The 23,516-nt window shown below is 39.6% G+C and overlaps 1 protein-coding gene and 1 long non-coding RNA gene across 7 annotated transcripts in view; one reads left to right on the top strand and one right to left on the bottom strand.

The window, feature by feature from the left end:
- The window catches only part of SLC12A1 (solute carrier family 12 member 1), a 93,068-nt gene that overhangs the window by 23,851 nt on the left and 45,701 nt on the right, over positions 1-23,516 (top strand). For all 6 annotated transcript variants that reach the window (XM_036843038.1, XM_036843039.1, XM_036843037.1 and 3 more), the window contains 7 exons: positions 898-1,025; positions 14,372-14,456; positions 17,585-17,736; positions 18,898-19,005; positions 19,324-19,447; positions 21,242-21,343; positions 23,285-23,440. In XM_036843038.1, the coding sequence (XP_036698933.1) occupies positions 898-1,025; positions 14,372-14,456; positions 17,585-17,736; positions 18,898-19,005; positions 19,324-19,447; positions 21,242-21,343; positions 23,285-23,440 (855 nt within the window). The remainder of the gene's footprint in view (positions 1-897; positions 1,026-14,371; positions 14,457-17,584; positions 17,737-18,897; positions 19,006-19,323; positions 19,448-21,241; positions 21,344-23,284; positions 23,441-23,516) is intronic.
- LOC118890332 overlaps positions 10,316-23,516 on the bottom strand; it is an 86,003-nt gene continuing 72,802 nt past the window's right edge. Inside the window, exons 4-6 of the long non-coding RNA XR_005018725.1 lie at positions 13,103-13,267; positions 10,659-10,718; positions 10,316-10,364 (exon numbers count right to left, since the gene is read on the bottom strand). This is a non-coding gene — a long non-coding RNA (uncharacterized LOC118890332). The remainder of the gene's footprint in view (positions 10,365-10,658; positions 10,719-13,102; positions 13,268-23,516) is intronic.

Genomic DNA, 23,516 nt, shown 5'->3' with positions numbered 1-23,516 from the left:
CTGAGCACAGGCCCTAGAGCACACGGCCTTCAGTAGTTGCAGCCTGTGGGCTCAGTAGTTGTGGCTCGTGGGCTCTAGAGCACAGGCTCGGTAGTGCTCGTGGTGCACGGGCTTAGCTGCTCTGCGGCATGTGGGATCTTCCCGGACCAGGGCTCAAACCCGTGTCCTCTGCATTGGCAGGCGGATTCTTAACCACTGTGCCACCAGGGAAGTCCCTGTTTCCTTTTCATTTAAATAATTTGGTGACAACCTGTGGGATATTATTATTTTATGACCAAAGCTCCTCTCTCTCTCTCTTCATATATATATATATTATATATAAAGAGAGAATATATATATATAGTCTCCTATACATGAGAATTTGGTATAAGGATCTAAGATCCAACTCTAGAGACAGGGGCAGGGAGGTTAGAACATTAGTAAAAAAAACTGTAAGATAGCCTCACCCACAAGTTTCTCCTATAATTTTTTTTTAAAAGGCATAGAAAAGCAGTGTGCTGATTAAGGTGCATATATATGTGAGAATGTAGCTGTATGTGTGTGGGGCAATGTTGTGTGGTATATTTGTGAGTATGCCAGTAGGGTCATGAGAGAATTTTCCATTTCCTTCTTTTCAATCTTCTAGATTCAAAGAAGTTAGACAGCATGGGTCTCTGTTTGCATGAAAATTATTGATTTTTCAGGGTATGTCCTAGAGATCTAAAACCTTCTGACATGTATTTTGACTCTTGGCAAATATTCACATGAGGTTCATCAGGAGTACACCAATATCTTCAAGCTCATTCCATTTAGATTATAGGAACACTTGGCATTTAGGGCTATAGAAGCCAAATGTAACTTTATCTCCTACCTGTGAAGAAAGTCTACATGATAATTTTCTCATTATTTGTGTTGCAGCATCAATATTTGCAGAAAACTTTGGGCCAAGCTTCACAAAAGGTGAAGGCTTCTTCTCTGTCTTTGCCATTTTTTTCCCAGCAGCAACTGGGATTCTTGCTGGTGCCAATATCTCGGGAGATTTGGAGGTATGTTGTTTCCTCTGCTTTGTAATCCTGCGAGGTAATGGTGCACTTGGACAGGACAAGGAGCTACAGACATCAACAGTGACCATGTTTCTCTATAGATTTCAAAACTGTAAGATTTCTGCAAGGTTTCCTATTTATTTAAAACTTCTCACTTTAATGACACATTTTACTGCCAAACTATCCTATTCCAGATAGTTCTTCCAAAAGTCTTATTCAGTGATATCAGAAGGACAGAGTATATTGACAGTGTGTCATATTTCCAACAAAATGAATATAATTCAGTGAAAAAAAATATCAGAACTGGGCTTCCCTGGTGGCACAGTGGTTAAGAATCCTCCTGCCAATGTAGGGGACATGGGTTCGACCCCTGGTCCGGGAGATCCACATGCCACGGAGCAACTAAGCCTGTGCGCCACAAGTACTGAGCCTTCGCTCTAGAGCCCATGAGCCACAACTACTGAGCCCACATGCCACAACTACTGAAGCCCATGTGCCTAGAGCCTGTGCTCAGCAACAAGAGAAGCCACCGCAATGAGAAGCCTGCGCGCCGCAACGAAGAGTAGCCCCCGCTCGCTGCAACTAGAGAAAGCCCTCGTACAGTAACAAAGACCCAATGCAGCCAAAAATAAATAAATAAATTTATTTAAAAAATATATCAGAACCACCCCTTCTCTTTTAAACACATAATGAACTGAATATTCAAGAAAAAACAAAACCAAAACCAAATCACTTTATTACTGAATACTTATGTCATTAAATTCAGAGGTACGTGCACTCACTTAATAGGTATTTATTTAGCAGTCTACTCATAATATTCTATGTTAAGTAGTGTAAGGAGCATTGTATTAGTTAGGATATTAGTTTCAATGTTTTATAAAAGGCCAAGAACAGTGACCTAATTAAGACAGAAGTTTGTTTTCCTAGTGCATAAAAATTCAAGGCCATAGGCCATCTACTGGAATAAGAAAGGTCTGCTCCAAAAGGTAGCCCAGAAAACGCAGATGACCTCTCTTGTATTACCATGCCCTTGGGGTTTGCCCTCATCTTCAAGGTCCAAGATGACTGATCACTTCCAAGATCACATTCCAGTCCATAGGAAGGGGGATAAGGAAGTAGAGGGCAAACAATCATTTCTGTTGACATTCCATTGACCGGAATTTAGTCTCTGTGACCTTAACTCGTTGCAAAGAAGACTGGGAAATGTAATTTCTACTTGGACAACTATGTCACCAGATAAAATTTTAGGGGGTTCTCGTATTAAAAGGAGGAAGGTGAAAATGTATATTACAGGACAATAAATAGTCTCTACCACACGTGAAAAAAAGTAGAAGACACAGGTTTTACCTCAATAAGTTTATAATCAACTTTGGAAGACAAGAAATATTTGCAAGAGTCATGAGGAGATAGGTATAAATGAAAACTGAATGCATTGTTCAAGTTCATTATGAAATAAAAATAATGAAGAAATAATTACATTAGGGATGATTTTCTCAACAAAGTAACTTTTGAGCAGGAACTAAAAGCAAAGGCTGGATACTGACAACAGGTCAGAAAATATAAGGGTATTCCAGGCAGAAAAAACAAAAGAACAGACAGGAATGGGAAAACTGTGGGACAGTAAGGAGTCTCTCACGATTCAACTGGAGAAGCCTTGACGGGCTGGGTAACCTTATAAGGTAAGGAGAACGGCTGCGGAAGGGACCTGAGCGAGAGAGGCTTACCCTAGAATATAATTCCATGAAAGTGGGGACTTTGCCTTTGGATTTGTTCACTGCTATGTCCTTGGAGATAGGAAAGCTTCAGAAAATATTTATTGAGTGAATGAATAAAGGCATTTAGATTTGTTATATTAAGGACTGCAGTGCCATGGTAAATTCTTTTTGTTTTTTTTAACATCTTTATTGGGGTATAATTGCTTTACAATGGTGTGTTAGTTTCTGCTTTATAACAAAGTGAATCAGCTATACATATACATATATCCCCATATCTCCTCCCTCTTGCGTCTCCCTCCCACCCTCCCTATCCCACCCCTCTAGGTGGACACAGAGCACCGAGCTGATCTCCCTGTGCTATGCAGCTGCTTCCCACTAGCTATCTATTTTACATTTGGTAGTGTATATATGTCCATGCCACTGTCTCACTTCATCCCAGCTTACCATTCCCCCTCCCCGTGTCCTCAAGTCCATTCGCTATGTCTGCGTCTTTATTCTTGTCCTGCCCCTAGGTTCTTCAGAACCATTATTATTATTTTCTTTTTTTAGATTCCATATATATGTGTTAGCATATGGTATTTGTTTTTCTCTTTCTGACTTAACTTCACTCTGTATGACAGACTCTAGGTCCATCCACCTCACTACAAATAACTCAATTTCATTTCTTTTTATGGCTGGGTAATATTCCATTGTATATATATGCCACATCTTCTTCATCCATTCACCTGTTGATGGACACTTATGTTGCTTCCATGTCCTGGCTATTGTAAATAGAGCTGCAATGAACATTGCGGTACGTGACTCTTTTTGAGTTATGGTTTTCTCAGGGTATATGCCCAGTAGTGGGATTGCTGGGTCGTATGGTAGTTCTATTTTTAGTTTTTTAAGGAACCTCCATACTGTTCTCCATAGTGGCTGTATCAATTTACATTCCCACCAACAGTGCAAGAGGGTTCCCTTTTCTCAACACCCTCTCCAGCAGTTATTGTTTGTAGATTTTTTGATGATGGCCATTCTTACTGGTATGAGGTGATACCTCATTGTAGCTTTGATTTGCATTTCTCTAATGATTAGTGATGTTGAGCATCCTTTCATGTGTTTGTTGGCAATCTGTATATCGTCTTTGGAGAAATGTCTATTTAGGTCTTCTGCCCATTTTTGGATTGGGTTGTTTGTTTTTTTGATATTGAGCTTCATGAGCTGCTTGTAAATTTTGGAGATCAATCCTTTTTCAGTTGCTTCATTTGCAAATATTTACTCCCATTCTGAGGGTTGTCTTTTCATCTTGTTTATGGTTTCCTTTGCTGTGCAAAAGCTTTTCAGTTTCATTAGGTCCCATTTGTTTATTTTTATTTCTATTTCCATTTCTCTAGGAGGTGGGTCAAAAAGGATCTTGCTGTGATGTATGTCATAGACTGTTCTGCCTATGCTTTCCTCTAAAAGTTTTATAGTGCCTCACCTTACATTTAGGTCTTTAATCCATTTTGAGTTTATTTTTGTGTATGGTGTTAGGGAGTGTTCTACTTTCATTCTTTTCCATGTAGCTGTCCAGTTTTCCCAGCACCACTTATTGAAGAGGCTGTCTTTTCTCCATTGTATACTCTTGCCTCCTTTATCAAAGATAAGGTGACCATATGTGTGTGGGTTTATCTCTGGGCTTTCTATCCTGTTCCATTGATCTATATTTCTGTTTTTGTGCCAGGACCATACTGTCTTGATGACTGTAGCTTTATAAGAGTCTGAAGTCCAGAAGCCTGATTCCTCCAGCTCCATTTCTCTTTCTCGAGATTGCTTTGGCTATTCGGGGTCTTCTGGTTTCCACACAAATTGTGAAATTTCTTGTTCTAGTTCTGTGAAAAATGCCATTGGTAGTTTGATAATGATTGTACTGAATCTGTAGATTGCTTTGGGTGGTATAGTCATTTTCACAATGTTGATTCTTCCAACCCAAGAACATGGTATATCTCTCCATCTGTTAGTGTCATCTTTAATTTCTTTCATCAGTGTCTTATACTTTTCTGCATAAAGATCTTTTGTCTCCTTAGGTAGGTTTATTCCTAGGTATTTTATTCTTTTTGTTACAGTGGTAAATGGGAGTGTTTCCTTAATTTCTCTTTCAGATTTTTCATCATTAGTGTATAGGAATGCAAGAGATTTCTGTGCATTAATTTTGTATCCTGCTACTTTACCAAATTCATTGATTAGCTCTAGTAGTTTTCTGGTAGCATCTTTAGGATTCTCTATGTATAGTATCATGTCATCTGCAAACAGTGACAGCTTTACTTCTTCTTTTCTGATTTGGATTCCTTTTATTTCTTTTTCTTCTCTGATTGCTGTGGTTAAATCTTCCAAAACTATGTTGAATAATAGTGGTGAGAGTGGGCAACTTTGTCTTGTTCCTGATCTTAGAGGAAATGGTTTCAGTTTTTCAGCATTGAGAACGATGCTGGCTGTGGGTTTGTCACATATGGCCTTTATTATGTTGAGGTAAATTCCCTCTATGCCTACTTTCTGGAGGGTTTCTATCATAAATGGGTGTTGAATTTTGTCGAAAGCTTTTTCTGCATCTATTGAGATGATCATGTGATTTTTCTCCTTCATATTGATTGATTTGCATATATTGAAGAATTCTTGCATTCCTGGGATGAATCCCACTTGATCATGGTGTATGAGCCTTTTAATGTGCTGTTGGATTCTGTTTGCTAGTATTTTGTTGAGGATTTTTGCATCTATGTTCATCAGTGATATTGGCCTGCAGTTTTCTTTCTTTGCGAAATCTTTGTCTGGTTTTGGTATCAGGGTGATGGTGGCCTCATAGAATGAGCTTGGGAGTGTTCTTCCATCTGCTATATTTTGGAAGAGTTTGAGAAGGATAGGTGTTAGTTCTTCTCTAAATGTTTGATAGAATTCACCTGTGAAGCCATCTGGTCCTGGGCTTTTGTTTGTTGGAAGATTTTTAATCACAGTCTCAGTTTCAGTGGTTGTGATTGGTTTGTTTATATATTCTATTTCTTCCTGGTTCAGTCTCAGAAGGTTGTGCTTTTCTAAGAATTTGTCCATTTCTTCCAGGTTGTCCATTTTATTGGCATAGAGTTGCTTGTAGTAATTTCTCATGATCCTTTGTATTTCTGCAGTGTCAGTTGTTACTTGTTTTTCATTTCTAATTCTATTGATTTGAGTCTTCTCCCTTTTTTTCTTCATGAGTCTGGCTAATGCTTTATCAATTTTGTTTATCTTCTCAAAGAAGCAGCTTTTAGTTTTATTGATCTTTGCTATCGTTTCCTTCATTTCTTTTTCATTTATTTCTGATCTGATCTTTATGATTTCTTTCCTTCTGCTAACTTTGGGGTTTTTTTGTTCTTCTTTCTCTAATTGCTTTAGGTGTAAGTTTAGGTTGTTTATTTGAGATGTTTCTTGTTTCTTGAGGTAGGATTGTACTGGTATAAACCACTCTTGGAACTGCTTTTGCTGCATCCCATAGGTTTTGGGTCATATCATGTTTTCATTGTCATTTGTTTCTAGGTATTTGTTGATTTCTTCTTTGACTTCTTCAGTGATCTCTTGGTTATTTAGTAGCATATTGTGTAGCCTCCATGTGTTTGTATTTTTTACAGATTGTTTCCTGTAATTGATATCTAGTCTCAGAGCGTTGTGGTCGGAAAAGATACTTGATATGATTTCAATTTTCTTAAATTTACCCAGGCTTGATATGTGACCCAAGATATGATCTAATCTGGAGAATGTTCCATGAGCACTTGAGAAGAACGTGTATTCTGTTGTTTTTGGATGAAATGTCCTATAAATATCAATTAAGTCCATCTTGTTTAATGTATCATTTAAAGCTTGTGTTTCCTTATTTATTTTCATTTTGGATGATCTGTCCATTGGTGAAAGTGGGGTGTTAAAGTCCCCTACTATGGCTGTGTTACTCTCGATTTCCCCTTTTATGGCTGTCAGCATTTGTCTTATGTATTGAGGTGCTCCTATGTTGGGTGCATCAATATTTACAATTGTTATATCTTCTACTTGGATTGCTCTCTTGATCATTATGTTGTGTCTGTCTTTGTCTCTTGTAATAGTATTTATTTTAAAGTCTATTTTGTCTGATATGAGAATTGCTACTCGAGCTTTCTTTTGATTTCCATTTGCATGGAATATCTTTTTCCATCCCCTCACTTTCAGTCTGTATGTGTCCCTAGGTCTCAAGTGGGTCTCTTGTAGACAGCATATATATGGGTCTTGTTTTTGTATCCATTCAGCCCATCTATGTCTTTTGGTTGGAGCATTTAATCCATTTACATGTAAGGTAATTATCGATATGTATGTTCCTATTACCATTTTCTTGAATTGTTTTGGGTTTGTTATTGTAGGTCTTTTCCTTCTCTTGTGTGTCCTGCCTAGAGAAGTTCCTTTAGCGTTTGTTGTAAAGCTGGTTTGGTGGTGCTGAATTCTCTTAACTTTTGCTTGTCTGTAAAGGTTTTAGTTTCTCTGTTAAATCTGAATGAGATCCTTGCTGTGTAGAGTAATCTTGGTTGTAGAATTTTCCCTTTCATCACTTTAAATATGTCCTGCCACTCCCTTCTGGCTTGCAGAGTTTCTGCTGAAAGATCAACTGTTAACCTTATGGGGATTCCCTTGTATGTTAGTTGTTGTTTTTCCCTTTCTGCTTTTAATATTTTTTCTTTGTATTTAATTTTTGATAGTTTGGTTAATATGTGTCTTCCTGTGTTTCTCTTTGCATTTATCCTGCATGGGACGTTCTGCACTTCCTGGACTTGATTAACCCCTTCCTTTCCCACATTAGGGAAGTTTTCAACTATAATCTCTTCAAATATTTTCTCAGTCCCTTTCTTTTTCTCTTCTTCTTCTGGGACCCCTATAATTCGAATGTTGGTGTGTTTAATGTTGTCCCAGAAGTCTCTGAGACTGTCCTCAATTCTTTTTATTCTTTCTTCTTTATTCTGCTCTGCGGTAGTTATTTCCACTATTTTATCTTCCAGGTCACTTATCCGTTCTTCTGCCTCAGTTATTCTGCTCTTGATTCCTTCTAGAGAATTGTTAATTTCACTTATTGTGTTGTTTATCATTGTTTATTTGCTCTTTAGTTCTTCTAGGTCCTTGTTAAATGTTTCTTGTATTTTTTCCATTCTATTTCCAAGATTTTGGATCATCTTTACTATCATTACTCTGAATTGTTTTTCAGGTAGACTGCCTATTTCCTCTTCGTTTGTTTGGTCTGGTGGGTTTTTGCCTTGCTCCTTCATCTGCTGTGTGTTTCTCTGTCTTCTCATTTTGCTTAACTTACTGTGTTTGAGGTCTCCTTTTTGCAGGGTGCATGTTCATAGTTCCCGTTGTTTTTGGTGTCTGCCCGCAGTGGCTAAGGTTGCTTCAGTGTGTTGTGTAGGCTTCCTGGTGGAGGGGACTAGTGCCTGTGTTGTGGTGGATGAGGCTGGATCTTGTCTTTCTGGTAGGCAGGACCACGCCCGGTGGTGTGTTTTGGGGTGTCTGTGACCTTATTATGATTTTAGGCAGCCTCTCTGTTAATGGGTGGGGTTGTGTTCCTGTCTTGCTAGTTGTTTGGCATAGGGTGTCCAGCACTGGAGCTTGCTGGTCATTGAGTGGAACTGGGTTTTAACATTGAGACGGAGATCTCTGGGAGAGCTCTCGCCGATTGATATTACATGGGGCTGGGAGGTCTCTGGTGGACCAATGTCCTGAACTTGGCTCTCCCACCTCAGAGGCACAGGCTTGACACCCAGCCGGAGCACCAAGACCCTGTCAGCCACACAGCCCAGAAGATAAGGGAGAGAGAAAGAAAGAAAGAAAGAAAGAGAGAGAGAGAAAGAGAGAACGAGAGAAAGCAAGAGAAAGAGAGAAAGAGAAGAAGAGAAAGAGAGAAAGAGAGAAAGAAAGAAAAAGAAAGAGAGAAAGAAAGAAAAATAAAGAAAGAGAGAAAGAAAGAAGGGAAAGAAAGAAGGAAAGAAAGCAGCAAGGAAGGAAGAAAGAAAGAAAGAATGAAAGAAAGAAGGAAGGAAGGAAGGAAAGAAAGAAAGAAGGAAGGAAGGAAGGAAGGAAGGAAGGAAAGAAAGAAAGAAGGAAGGAAGGAAGGAAGGAAGGAAGGAAGGAAGGAAGGGAGTGAGGAAGGAAGACAGAAAGGAAGGAAAATAAAGTTATTGAAATAAAAATTTTTAAAATTAAAAATAAAAAAAAATTTAAAGTAAAAAAAAAACAAAAAACAGACAGACAGAACCCTAGGAAAAGTGGTAAAAGCAAAGCTATACAGACAAACTCACACAAAGAAGCATACACATACACACTCACAAAAAGAGAAAAAGGAAATATATATATATATATTAAAAAAAGGGGAAGGGAGCAACCAAATCAATAAACAAATCTACCAATGATAATAAGCTCTAAATACTACACTAAGATAAACATAAAACCAGAAACAAATTAGGTGCAGAAAGCAAACCCCACATGTACAGTTGCTCCCAATGTCCACTGCCTCAATTTTGGGATGATTTGTTGTCTATTCAGGTATTCCACAGATGCAGTGTACATCAAGTTCATTGTGGAGATTTAATCCACTGCTCCTGAGGCTGCTGGGAGAGATTTCCCTTTCTCTTCTTTGTTTGCACAGCTCCTGGGGTTCAGCTTTGGATTTGGCCCTGCCTCTGCGTGTAGGTTGCCTGAGAGCGTCTGTTCTTCACCCAGACAGGACGGGGCTAAAGGAGCAGCTGATTAGGGGGCTCTGGCTCACTCAGACCGGGGGTGGGTATGGAATGCCGGGTGAGCCTGAGGCAGCAGAGGCTGGCATGACATTGCAACAGTGTGAGGAATGCCGTGTGTTCTCCCAGGGATGTTGTCCCTGGATCGCGGGACCCTGGCAGTGGCGGGCTGCACAGGCTCCCGGGAGGGGAGGTGTGGAGAGTGACCTGTGCTTGCACACAGGCTTCTTGGTGGCTGCAGCAGCAGCCTTAGCGTTTCATGCCCGTCTCTGGGGTCTGCGCTGATAGCCAAGGCAAGTGTCTTGCCTCTTCGGCAGTTCCAGACTTTTTCTCGGACTCCCTCCTGGCTAGCTGTGACACACTAGCCCCCTTCAGGCTGTGTTCACGCAGCCAACCCCAGTCCTCTCCCTGGGATCTGACCTCCGAAGCCCGAGCCTCAGCTCCCAGCCCCCACCTGCCCTGGCCGGGGAGCAGACATGCCTCTCGGCCTGGTGAGTGATGGTCGGCACCGATCCTCTGTGCGGGAATCTCTCCTCCGCACCCCTGTTGCTGTGCTCTCCTCCGTGGCTCCGAAGCTTCCCTCCCACCCCACCTCCCCCACCTTCGTCTCCCCCAGTGAAGGGGCTTCCTAGTGTGTGGAAACTTTTCCTCCTTCACAGCTCCCTCCCTGAGGTGCAGGTTCGGTCCCTATTCTTTTGTCTCTGTTTTTTCTTTTGCCCTACCCAGGTACGTGGGGAGTTTCTTGCCTTTTGGGAGGTCTGAGGTCTTCTGCCAGCATTCAGTAGGTGTTCTGTAGGAGCAGTTCCATGTGTAGATGTATTTCTGATGTATTTATGGGGAGGAAGGTGATCTCCATGTCTTACTTCTCCGCCATCTTGAAGGTCTCTCCATGGTAAATTCTTGAGCAGAGATATGGCATAAAAAAAGTATGATGAGGCTCAGAAAAATTAAGTAACTTGTTCAAAATGATTCAAGTTGTAAGTAGTACTGCTTAGCAAAATTTAGCTCTGGACGTTGAGCTTCTGGTTTCTCAGATTTGGAAAAGTATCAGAGGTCACTGATATACATTTCTGTAAACTGTAAGACCACATTTAAATTAAAGAATATTGTGCTTTCTTTAGACTCCTCAGAAACAAGTTTGTATTATTAGATGCTTAGTAGTCAGTTCAGCTCAACCAACACTTATTACTTACACCAGGCACAAGAGAAGCGAAGAAGAGCTTGCTTGATTCTTCTCTCAAGGAGCTCATGGTCTAAGAGAGAGACAGATTAACTCTATATGAGTCATAAAAAAACAAGAACAAAATCTTGTGCAAGGGAAATATGAAACAGTAACTGCCTGTCCCCAGAGAAGTAAGGGAAGTCTTTCAGAGGAGGGGACATTCAATCCAGATTTGAAGTGATGAATAGGAGTTCATCAATAGGACAAAGAAGGGAGGGACATTCGGAACAGAAAACAAGGACTGTAAAAAGGCTCAGAGAAAGATGCTGCTGATGGAAATTATTTTATGTGTGGAGTGGGGTATGCAAGTAAAATCTTTTCATCAATATATTAATAAACATATTTATAAAGGAACTTCTGTGTGTCCTAGGCACTCTGGAAGTAAGCAAAGAACTAGAGGATATCCCAATCTAAAAAAAAGGCAAGGCTTAGAATTCCTTTCTCCCAAGATAAGTGCTAACTTGATTTAGGATTGCTGTATTAGTAAAGAATTTTATTTATCTATCAATCTGTACTGAGAAACCTCTGATTTTGAGTTTACATTGTAAAGAAAATGAGTTTACATGTAAAGATGTCCTATCATGACTTTTAGGGCACATGTGGTCATAGTATTGTTGTAAAAAGTTGCATTTTTTCTATTTAAAAATACTTGGGTGGTTTTACAATTAAGTTTAACTTTTAGCACATACACTACTGTATACTGTTATGTAGAACTCAGAAATCCTTTAAACTACGGACAGTGGAGTTTGGATATTATCCCACAACTAGCTAGAGACACTAAGGAAGTTAGATCAGAGAGTACCATGATTAGATACTCATTTTAAAGCGTTTGCTAGCAGCTTGTGAGGGATGGATTAGAGGGTGGGGGTTGATAGGTAGGGAGACCAGAGGCAGAAGATCAGTTAGAGGATATCACAGTAGTCTGGATAAGAGATGACATGAGCCTAAATTAAGGCCATGGCAGGGAAAATGGATCAAAGTGGTCAGCTTTTGTTAGAGTTAGGAGAGGAAATGGAAAGGATGCTTTTCTTTTACTATGATCTGCTGTAAGAAAACATTATATATCACAACCAAGTGCCTACATGCAAAAATTTCTCCAAACAGTTCAATACTGTATTACAAATGATGTCTTCCGATATTTTCACATCAGTTCTATTCTACTGTATTCTTTTCATGCTGGCTAGTAACCTAGTGAATTGATTCCATGGTGAATAGAGGCTCAGATTTGGCCATTGGGGTTGAAATGGCAGAAGGACATCAGAGGTGAGATGTCTAATGGGCAGCTACATGTACGAGTCTGGAGCTCTGGAAAGAAACTAGGCCAGGACTGGAAGCCATGGCATGGATGAGTCCGTCCAGGTCTGGGTAAGAAGGAGGAGAGAAGCAGACCAAGGTAGTGCCCAGGGGATATTCAAAATATAAATGGTAGAAAAGGAGTCCACAGAGAAGAAAAAGAAAGAGCTAAGAGGTAGGTGAACCCAAGAGAGAGAAAGTCAAGAGAGAAGAATGCTATGAGAAGTAGTAATTAACATGATCAAAAGCCAGAGTGGTCAAGCATGTTAAGGACTGAGAGGTGACCATGTGTTGGGAAGTGGCAAGGAAACTTCAGAACTTATAGATAATATTTCTTTCTGAGAGTGAAACTAGAACATAATAGATTCAGTTCAATTTAGTAAACATGTATTGTTTCTACACTATGAGGATATGCAAGACTCTACCTCTGCTCACAGCCTCAGAATCCTTCTCAAGATGGCTCTTCAGGCTGCCAGTGACAATTAACAAGCATTATTAGCACAAGGGGATGCTACAAGGCTCCCATCCTGAACCTTCTATTTGTTAACACAGTATTGATGATCTGTAAATATGTGCCTGGGAGAAGATCTGGGAGGTACCCAGGTCTAATCAGGACAGTTAAGATGCAGTTTCAGAGATGTAAGATTAGGATATGGTTGACACTCAACCAGCATCAATCTAGTAGACTGCATTCTGTCCTAAGGAAAAAAATAAAATATTTAATAAAGAAAGGTGAAGGAAGGTGAGCTTTTGGGTTACTGCTTAAGGGACGAAAATTAACATTTAGAGTGAAAACTAAGAATCTACGTCCTGAGCCCTGTCTAGGGGAAATGTATCCAGAGCAGACAACGTGAGTATATGACCAGACATTAAGATATTGGCATCCCGATTTATATCAGGTCAAGTTTGACTCTCATGTAAGTCCTAAATAAGTAAATTTAGAGCTTGTAGCAGATAGTTCTAAATATAAACTAAGTTTTTGTGTTTTAGGTATAAGACTGCTGTCCATCTTCATACCTCTTTTCCTTATATATACTTCCTTTCTTCCCACTTATATCAATTCTTCACATTTCACTCAGATCCCAAGAAATCCTTAATCAATAAAATAAAATTTGAACATACCATGAATGAGATTGAGTGGGGTCGCTTTCAGCCACGGTTGCCTTCTTCTTCCTTCTATGTGCTACTCAGTTACACACACATGCCACATTCTCTTTTGGAGACAGTAGTTTGGAATGAAGAGGTTGGATATGTCTGTATCAGAACAAACCATGTGTGGAGATATTCCTACAAGGATGGGAAGGAATGAGTAATTACAGAGTGGCTCCATAGGGCTGGCTTACTCCCCTGTGGGGGCAGATTTGCTTGGTTTAGTTAACATTTCCAGCTGTCAGGTTGCATCTGCATTCACCATGAGTTGATTTTTCTGATGGATTTGATCAGCAGATTTAAGTTAACAAAACACAAAACTCAGACTTTGACTGCATTGATTGCTCACTTGTATCGATGAGTCTCATGTCCTCTGGTGGGGGAACTGATGTCTACTGAGGTTGTGCTTTCTTCAATTCGGTATTTATTGACTCCTACTATATGCCAGCACTGTCTTTTATAAGCAATGAATGCACTGAAATCTCTATTTAATAATCCCTGTTAAGTTGAATTCTATTATTTAGAAGTTATGCTGCTTGGAAATTGATTATTATATGATTTAGCCCCCAAAATAGGATATAAAGTGGTATATTATATATGATGTGAGCTCAGCTCAGTGAATTTATATATATTTATGGGCAAGAGAAAAGCCCATTTTCTGGTATAAGCTTAAATTTGCCTCTTTCTTTATGCCTGCTTATGGAAATCAATATCTCCCATTGTAGTTATTCCTGAACTAGATTCCAAATGGGAGATTTGAGGGATTGGAGAATTTAGCAGATCATCTTTTTGCTCAGTCAAAAGTAATTTTTTTTAAAGTAAGCCTAAGCTTAGTACAAAACAAATACACACACAGATATCGTCAATGTGCCGGGTATGTTTGTGTGTCCCCCCTAATACTTTAAGGTCTGATACATCTGCATGAAATTCTCAGGAGATAAAGGGGAGGGGAAGGCAGTGGTGAACTAACTAGTCTACTTTTCTATAAAAACTCCCTCCTGGACAGTTATAAATCTCTTCTGTTCAGCACAAAGTTATACAGATTTCTTTATTCTCTCTAAACACCCTGTCTTTGTCCAAAAAGAACTGGAGCTCACCACTTTGCCATTTGCTTGATTTTTTTCTTTAGACCTCGCCTCAGGAAGGGTAGCCTAAAATTTTCAAAATACAGAACTAACTCCAAGTGATGTCTGTTTCTTATTCCACTCTATCTCCTCATTCCTCCACATTATTTTTTCAAAGGATCCCCAAGATGCTATCCCCAGAGGGACCATGCTGGCCATCTTCATCACCACTGTCGCCTACATAGGAGTTGCTATTTGTGTAGGTAAGTTGTGTGTCTCTGGTGTCAGAATGCCAGAATTACAAGGGGTCCAGTTGTTTTTCATGTCAAGTGGGCTTTCCATGGAACGTAAGTTGAAATTTTTTAAATAGGTAACAATTTTAATTCCCTTCTTGGATGCTCTAGGAGTTTGAATGCAATTAAGCTGTAACACAGGTGTCTCTGGGTCAGGGATAGAGTAGAGGTAATCAGATTGTCATTCTACCCGAACACAGAAAGGATCCCATTTTGCTGCTCTAGGTGATATTTCCACTGCCAAGGAAGCCACCATTTCCAGCACCCTCCTCCCTTGCCTTTAGGAGGCAGGTGAGGAACAGAGTAAGAGAAAAGAAGCCCAAAAAACAAAACAACAGTGACAAAAGCCTTAGGAAAGTACACAAGATACAGAATTGATGACTGTGTCTCCTCCTTGCACTGCTGTCCCTAATATGGAAATGCCACTGTCACCAATTGGCAGGCAATCAGACTAGACCCAGCTGCCAGCGGTGTGGGCAGCCAGCCCCCACATTGCTCAGTGAGCATAAAATATGTGGATTTGCCTGCTGTTCTTTTTTTAAAATTTATTTTATTTTATTTTATTTTTTTAACATTTTTATGGGAGTATAACTGCTTTACAATGGTGTGTTAGTTTCTGCTTTATAACAAAGTAAATCAGCTATACATATACATATATCCCCATATCCCCTCCCTCTTGCGTCTCCCTCCCACCCTCCCTATCCCTATCCCACCCCTCTAGGTGGTCACAAAGCACCGAGCTGATCTCCCTGTGCTATGCGGCTGCTTCCCACTAGCTATCTATTTTACATTTGGTAGTGTACATATGTCCATGCCACTCTCTCACTTCTTCCCAGCTTACCCTTCCCCGTCCCCGTGTCCTCAAGTCCATTCTCTACGTCTTCATCTTTACTCCTGTCCTGCCCCTAGGTTCTTCAGAACCTTTTTCTTTTTTTTTAGATTCCATATATATGTGTTAGCATGCGGTATTTGTTTTTCTCTTTCTGACTTACTTCACTCTGTATGACAGTCTTATTACTCAGCCATAAAAAGAAACAAAATTGAGTTATTTGTAGTGAGGTGGATGGACTTAGAGACTGTCACGCCTGCCGTTCTTAAGCTGACTTCTGTTCCACGTGCTGCCTGCAGCCACACCTCCTCCTGGTTGGGGGTCACCTCAAGCTTATGCCATTATTGGAGAGGAAGGAATGTGGAACATTCAGAGAAGAAAACTCTTCTGTGCACACTCAGGAATACAGCTCCAGGCTGGACCACTATGGAAGCCCAGATGGCCATTTAAAAGGGCATATCCTAATTGTCCTCTGCTTACTATAAAGGAAATTGAGAAAGTACATATATCTGGAGTTGGATTCTTTAGAAAAAAACAAAACAATTAACTTAGGTTCTTTCTTCTCTCACTGTCTCTTATTTCAAGAAATTGGATAATGTTGTTAATTGTATTGTTGTGACATTTCCAAGTTTAGTTACATGCAAAGAGATTTTATTCCAGTGCTTTAGGAAATCGAAACATTTTTTAATGACATTGAAATCACCTAAATTTCCCAAATGGTTTTTCTTTCTCACACAAAGTAAGGAGGAAGAAATGAGTAAAGGAATAGACCTGACTTCAGAGATTCTTCTCCTTTATTGCTTCTTATGGGTAGAAAAATCTGTGTTTCTATACTTTTTCCAGAGAAAGAAAAGGATAGTCATGGGGTCCCTGGCCTGTCATTAGAGCAAATAATGGTTCATGGCTTGGCTTCATAGGAATTTGGGGAGTTCTACTATGCAGAAGTTAAAACACATGATTTTAAAAAGTCAGCTCAACATAAATGAACAATGCAAAAATGTAAAATCTGAAATGGATCGTTTTGCTTGGTAACCAACATCCATACTTTAAAGTACTTAAGCAGAGGCTGGCAGGCCACTTCTCAGGGCTATATAAAAAGGATTCCTGCACTGATTATTTTAAATGGCTCTTTCAACTAAAAGATTCTACAAGCTTTAAGTCTTCCCCAGATTCAAAGAGCAGGAATTCCATGACTATAATTGAGGGTTCCCATTAGTATCTGTTGCTGGGACGTCTCTTAAAATAATTAGCAAGGAATGAGAACTCACCCTGCCTGGAGACTGAAAAGCCAAATGAACAGTTTCATTGACTGGCATTTAGTTTGCAAAGTATTTATCCTTCAGGGAGTTCAGAAAAGTTTATATATATATATATATATATATATATATATATATATATATATATATATATATATATATCTCACACCTATATTCATACCTTTCAATAATCCTATCAAATACATAATGGCAGAGATTACAGTTAGAAAAATTAATAATAACAGTCAGTGATTAAAATATATATCAAGAATCTTTAAAAAGTTCATAACTCATTTTAGGGAATCTATCCTAGAGAAATTCTTCGAATTACAGAAGAAAGATTTTATGTGCAAAGATGTTCATAGGATTGTTTGTAATGGAAAATAACAGAAATACCCAAATGTATAAAAATAATAGGATAGACTGAAATAAGTATTTGATAGGATATTATTTGACCATGACTATTACCTAGGAACTCTTAATATTTTATCTCAAAGTATTTTCTGTATCATTTAAACCATTAAAATTGTATAAGTAAAATTATAATGGTTTAAAAAAGTTAGGCAAGGAAAATCATTAGTTGAAAATAAGAGCTCAGTTCTCCTAATCACTAGAATTCAGTAATGTCATCCCTTGGTTCTCTCACAGATGAGAAAATAAATTCTTCTATCTGAAAAACTCCCAATCAGTAGCACTAACCCAGAAATTTGAATTGAATCAATATTATGTGCAAAGCACTGCTGAAAGGAAGGGAGTCTCAATCCCGAGTGTCTTCCAGAGGCGGGCAAAAAGCTAGGACTTAAACTACCCAAGGCAGTGGAAGCGGCAACCTCTTAGAGATAGGGGTCACTCCCAGGCCTCAGAGGATGCGAACTTCCAGGTACCAGTCAGAGGAAGTGTTGACAATGAAGACAGGATAGGTCAAAGTAAACTAAGTGTGTTTTCAGAAGAAAAACCTTAAGGGAGCAGAACCCTTCATATAAAGAAATGACAAGGCTTCGTTGTTTTCCCAGGGGCCTGTGTGGTCCGAGATGCCACCGGGAGCATGAATGACACCGTCATTTCTGGGATGAACTGCAATGGTTCAGCAGCCTGTGGGTTAGGCTACGACTTCTCAAGATGTCGACATGAACCATGTCAGTATGGGCTGATGAACAATTTCCAGGTTCGAACCTCAGAAAATAATAATGTTTATTGATACTGCTTCCATTTTTAGAACATCATGTATAATGAAACTTCTGACTCCGCAACAGATTGGTTATTGACTGATTGGAACTCAGCAAGGAACAATTCGTGTGGGAGGGAAGGGAGTCATACAGGCATGCATTATGTGGTTACACTCACTGTGGTGGGGGGAGGACAGGCAGTGGTATGAATTGCGTCACCAGGGAAAGATTACCACCGCCATTATGCATCTTCCAATCAATTGTGTAAGATTTCCTGGTGGGGAGATGGAGAGACTTTGATTAGCTAGCACTAGGAATGCATTTCATGCCTGGGCTTCAGCTTAGGAGAAGCCTCTGTTGTGGTCCTGGAGTGTGTGGAGGACAAGGCCAAGAGGGAAACTGTGAGTGGCAGTTGCGGGGAGGTAAGTGAGGGGGAAGGAACAAGGGAAGTTGGGGAAACTGTGGAACTTAAAACATATTAATTTGTCTGAATGATTGGTGAGCAGAGGGAGAAGCAAATTTATCGTGAAGGCTTCATTCATCTAGTTTAACAACCAACAAAGAGAAATTAACTCAGCTGAAGTCATTATTCCAAAATATGACTTAAATTGATAGAATCTCATCATGTCTCAGATCTAAAATTATGTTTAATGAGCACAGAAAAAGCAAAGGTTTGAAAAGCCTCTATGTGCAGGAAGAACAAGAAAGGCTAATGCCTTTAAAAAGATTGGTAAACAGCTGGGTCCCTCCCCAAACCTTATTAAAATACCACTTTCTGCTGAATAGAATTTCCCATTGTCCAAGAAACAGATGCCCAGAAAGGACAGAGGGGGAAAATGTTGTCAAAATCCTTGAAATCATTTCCCTGTTTATTCTTTACAGTATCTTCTGGATGTATTGTGGTGAGCATTTATTATTTTTATTTAAAAAAGAAAAAGAACAAACAATAACAAAGCCATTTCCATTTTGGAAAAAACAATTATTAAGAACTTGAGAATGAAGCAGGGGAAAAAATATATGCCTAGAAGCAAATAGCTCATTAAAGAGATTCCAAATCACAGAAAGTGGAAAGGGAAGCATGTGCATAAAATTTTGGCTTAAATTTTTTTTGTTTTACTCTCTGTTGGCTGAGTCGCCTAACTTGAACCTCTCTCCTCAAGGTCATGAGCATGGTGTCAGGGTTTGGCCCCCTCATCACTGCTGGCATCTTTTCTGCAACACTCTCCTCGGCCCTGGCCTCCCTCGTCAGCGCACCCAAAGTTTTCCAGGTGACAAAGGCACAAGAGCATGTGCTTCTCCCTCCTTCTGTTGCCACTGAACATGGATCAAGCTGAAATATCCATTCTCACCGGCAATCATTTTCCATCACTTTCTGAAGCAGTTTAATGTTTGCACCTGGCTCCAATGCTATGTCTGCCACATAGTCAAGATCAATTCAAATAATATAAAGAATGATAAACTGCAGTGTTAACTTGTGCTTCATATTATGTATCACTTCGTCTTTCCCTAAATCTTGTTAGAATCACCCAGGGAAAATGACTGTGCATAGATATAAATGACGAATTTCTCCTCTTCTTTTCCATTAGGCTCTGTGCAAGGACAACATCTACAAAGCCCTGCAGTTCTTTGCAAAGGGATATGGGAAAAACAATGAGCCCCTGAGAGGATACTTTCTCACTTTTGTTATAGCCATGGCGTTCATTCTTATTGGTTTGTAGTTTTCTTGTTCTTACTGAAAGCCAAAGAATTCTGATTACTCATAGGGTTTTCCTTTGAGCTCGAGGCATTACCTGTTTTATGTTTAATACCCCATTTGGGAATACTGGAGTCTGTCTAAGAAGGAAATGAGAAATCCTGTGTGTGGAGGACCTTTGGGGACTTGAGGTGGGCTTTGGACTTTAATCTCTTCTTTGAATCTGAATGTGGGAAATCCATCCAACCAAATGCAACCGAAGCCTTCCTCCAACCCACCCAATATTGTCTAATCCCACAGTGTCCCCCAGCTGCCACCTGTCTTTACATCTCCTGACAGCCAGCAGGAGAGGTGAAGTGTCTGCTCTCAAAATGTGGTCTGTTGACCACCTGTGTCAGAATGAAAATCACCTGTGGGTTTGTTAAAGTGCAGATTCGTTAGGCCCAAGGCCAGGGTTAGAATCTCTGGTGATAAAGGAATCTGATTCTTACAAGTTCCTGAAATTCACAGACCACTAAGGTTTGAGAACCACTTAGCTCAGCTCTTTCTCCTTAAGCAATAATCTCGGCTCCTCCTCCCGAAGCAATATAGAAATAGCTACACAGTCTTGGAGAGGCACATGCATCATAGTTAGCCTGCACATTCCTCACCCCTCCCTAGGGTACCACGACTGTGGGTGAGCATATTAGAGGAAAAGAAGCAAAAGGCAAGGATGATGGCACCTATGCATAGACAGGCAGAGCCAGATTCAGCAGTGGTGCCAAACGGTGGGGGCTCCTCCTCATCACATAAACTCAGGAAGTGACTCTCTATATCTACACATAATCACTCTAATGTTTATTTTTTTTAAATCTATGTTTGTTACATTTTTAAAAATTAAGTAAAAAAAGTGATTATGTGTAGATATGTTTCAATTGTGTAATTTAAACTTTAAGACTTCAAATTATTGTCCTAGACTGCATTTAAGTGATCAAATAGCCCAATATTTTAAAAATCATATAAATTAAATAATACTCTCAAAGGTCACTCTTTCAGAACGCTGTAGATTAGCTTCGTGGCGCCAGCTTCGTGGCAGCTATTTTTGCCTACTTTCTTGCTGGCGTCCGTGTTCTAGATTCACACCCAGCTGCCACCTACATTTGCATCACTGAGGTTGATAGCTGTCTGATTTTCAGATAAATGAGAATGTCTCTAAATTATTTTTATATCATATAGTAAACAACCCAGCTAGGATTCAACCATATTGGACATTTAGATACTGAGGTAAAACTTTTTTTGGCAAACCTTGAGAGGTAGAATTCTCTAGAGATGTAGAAAAGTACAAATGACTAACAAAAATTCTGAAAGTCAGAGAGAGCAAGCTGGGTATATGCAGAGATGTATCCAATTAGATGATTCTGGTGCACTGGTATTTAACTAACCTGTCACCCTGCAGAACCTTTTGATTGTATACAAAGCAGATAAAGAACACTATGTTTGGTACCTCTGAAATAGCTACAGGGGAGTTTGTCATCTGCCTGGTCTCCAAATACTCTATCCACTCCCACTCGAATCTTCTGTAGGTAGAGGTCTTGATTGTCTATATTTTTTGATTGGTAAGTTTTCTCGTTTCTTACTTTATAGAAACCCTGGCTGAAAATATATTTGTAAATGAGTGCAGCCCCAAAGAAAAATCACTAACTTCTTAAACTTTGATAGATGCTAGCTATGCTTTCAATTTCCAAATAAAGTCAAGCTTCCAGGCTATAACAGCTGTTCAGCCCCTGGTCTCATCACTCATATGTACATACTCAATTCTGCTTCGTTCACAGCGGAACTGAATACCATTGCTCCCATCATCTCCAACTTTTTCCTGGCCTCATACGCACTTATTAATTTCTCCTGCTTTCATGCCTCTTATGCCAAATCTCCAGGTAAGTTGACTTTTCAAAACTAAAATAAATCTAAGCAAACAGTTTGTCTCAATAAAATGAAATAAGTCAGTGAAAAGTGCCTGATCTGTGTTTATATGTTTCCTTATATCCTAGTGGGTGGTGTAATTCACTTTATTTTGGTAAGTTGGGGGATGACTTCTGAAATAGAAAAAGAATCATTTGAGCAATGGCCTTTTTGACCAACCATAAAGTCAATTTTCTCCTGCAGCAATAAATTATTCATTGCAAGAGAAACCACATTTATTTCAGCAATAGAAAAACACCACCATTTATTTCCAGGGTGAAAGTGACCACAGAAGTGGAATGAATGTATGTATTTGCAACTTCCTTACTATCAATCTGTTTCCTGCCCATGGTGCAGAAGAGAAGGATGATAGTTCCCATAATTGCCTGCTGAGTGCAGTCAGTGCAAATTCACATTGAAGCTGGTGACATCCCTACACTCCTCACACTGTTGTTTAAAGTGGTGCAAAATTTCACACCAAAGAACCTTCCCCTATCTTTGTCACCCCTCACCTCTTCTTTGCTTCCACTGGCCAGTTAGAAGAAATTCTAATTTTCTTCTGCCTTTCCACCAGAATAGAGACTTGTCTTTATCAGCCCTCAGAAAGTTCTTCACTACAAGGACTTTTATCAAGGATATAAACACATCTTCACTTTATTAGGGTCTGCCAGGAACTCAAACCTCCTTTGGAAAACCTGCTGCAAATGACAAAATATACATGGAAGGAGAGCCTCATCCACTCAAGGCCACTAGGCTCCAGAAGATAACTGAAGAATTTTTGTTTCTGTTTTGTTGCCTTGTTTTAAATAGAGAACAGAAGGTTCTAGTCAGGGAATACAGCAGATCATAGAAATGTGTGCTGCCATACCATGTTGTGTTCATTTTTAAAAAACAAAGTGAAGTAACTGAGGTTGGCAGGGGTAAGAGTGGAAAGGAAGGAGGAAAAGAGGAAAAACAGGAAAGCACAGAAACACACACACACACACACACACACACACACACACGAGTCAGACTGAGAAAAATAAAGGCATTTCCAGTGATGTTCTTGAAGTGCTATTTCCATCTTGTGGCCACTTTGGAAATTGCTCCTGAAGACGGAAAGTTCTGTTGTGTTTTGGCAACTCCAAATTTAAAATATGCTTTACCCGTAGACCAAATGTGCCGTTCAAATCAGAGCTCCTTTATCCTGACCATACTGTCTCCCAGCTTCTTTCATTTCAGGGAACTAATAGAACACGGAAACCCCCATGCATATATGAATGGTGAGAAATATTTTCTTTGCAAAAGGCATGATAAATTAATGCATCACGTTTAAGAAGCCATTACAGAAAAATTTCTCCCTCTTTTGCCATAGATTATTATTTCTGAAAGGGCAAGCACGATACTCTTAGAGTAAAAGAAGAGCTAGCACGAAGTCAGTGGATTGACTTTTTTTTTTTCAGTGGATTGACTTTTGATGACTGCTCTGCCTTCCCCATGGGAACAATAAGCCTATTGTCTTAACCTTCTCTTTCTTGAGCCACCAAGGTGTTCATCCCCCAAGCACCCACCCCCCCACCAGCTACTCCCCACTCTTTCCATCTCTCCTGCCTCCTTTCAACTCTTGATGGCATAGATATCAGATGCTTAGGGATTCGTTGTTTGGGAAGACATCCTGGCATGCAGGAAGTGCGGAGGGGCTATGATTGACACATTTTCTACATTTCACAGCTTTCTTATTTGGTGTAATTACACCTTCATAGGCCAGGGACCAAGATCACAGAAAACAAATAATAGAGTTAGGAACTTGACGTAAAAGTTCTGATTTTTATGCTAGGAAAGAAACCATGTTACCTACAGTCTAATAATACACAGTGGTATGATGGTGATAGTGTGGATGTTTTTCTTGGGCACATAGATTTTTTTTTAAATTTCAGGATGGAGACCTGCATACGGTATTTACAACATGTGGGTATCTCTTTTTGGAGCTATTTTGTGCTGTGCAGTCATGTTTGTCATCAACTGGTGGGCAGCTGTCATCACCTATGTCATTGAGTTCTTCCTCTATATCTATGTGACTTACAAGAAGCCAGGTAAGATAAGATTGTATTGCAGGGGGTTTCCTAAGAACTCTCTAACTATCCATTCACTCAACAGATGTTTATTTGG

This window comes from Balaenoptera musculus, chromosome 2 (assembly GCF_009873245.2).
Source record: "Balaenoptera musculus isolate JJ_BM4_2016_0621 chromosome 2, mBalMus1.pri.v3, whole genome shotgun sequence".
In the NCBI taxonomy this organism is placed as follows: Eukaryota; Metazoa; Chordata; class Mammalia; order Artiodactyla; family Balaenopteridae; genus Balaenoptera; species Balaenoptera musculus.
Note: the sequence above shows the minus strand (reverse complement) of the source record. Positions and strands in the feature narration are given on the sequence as shown.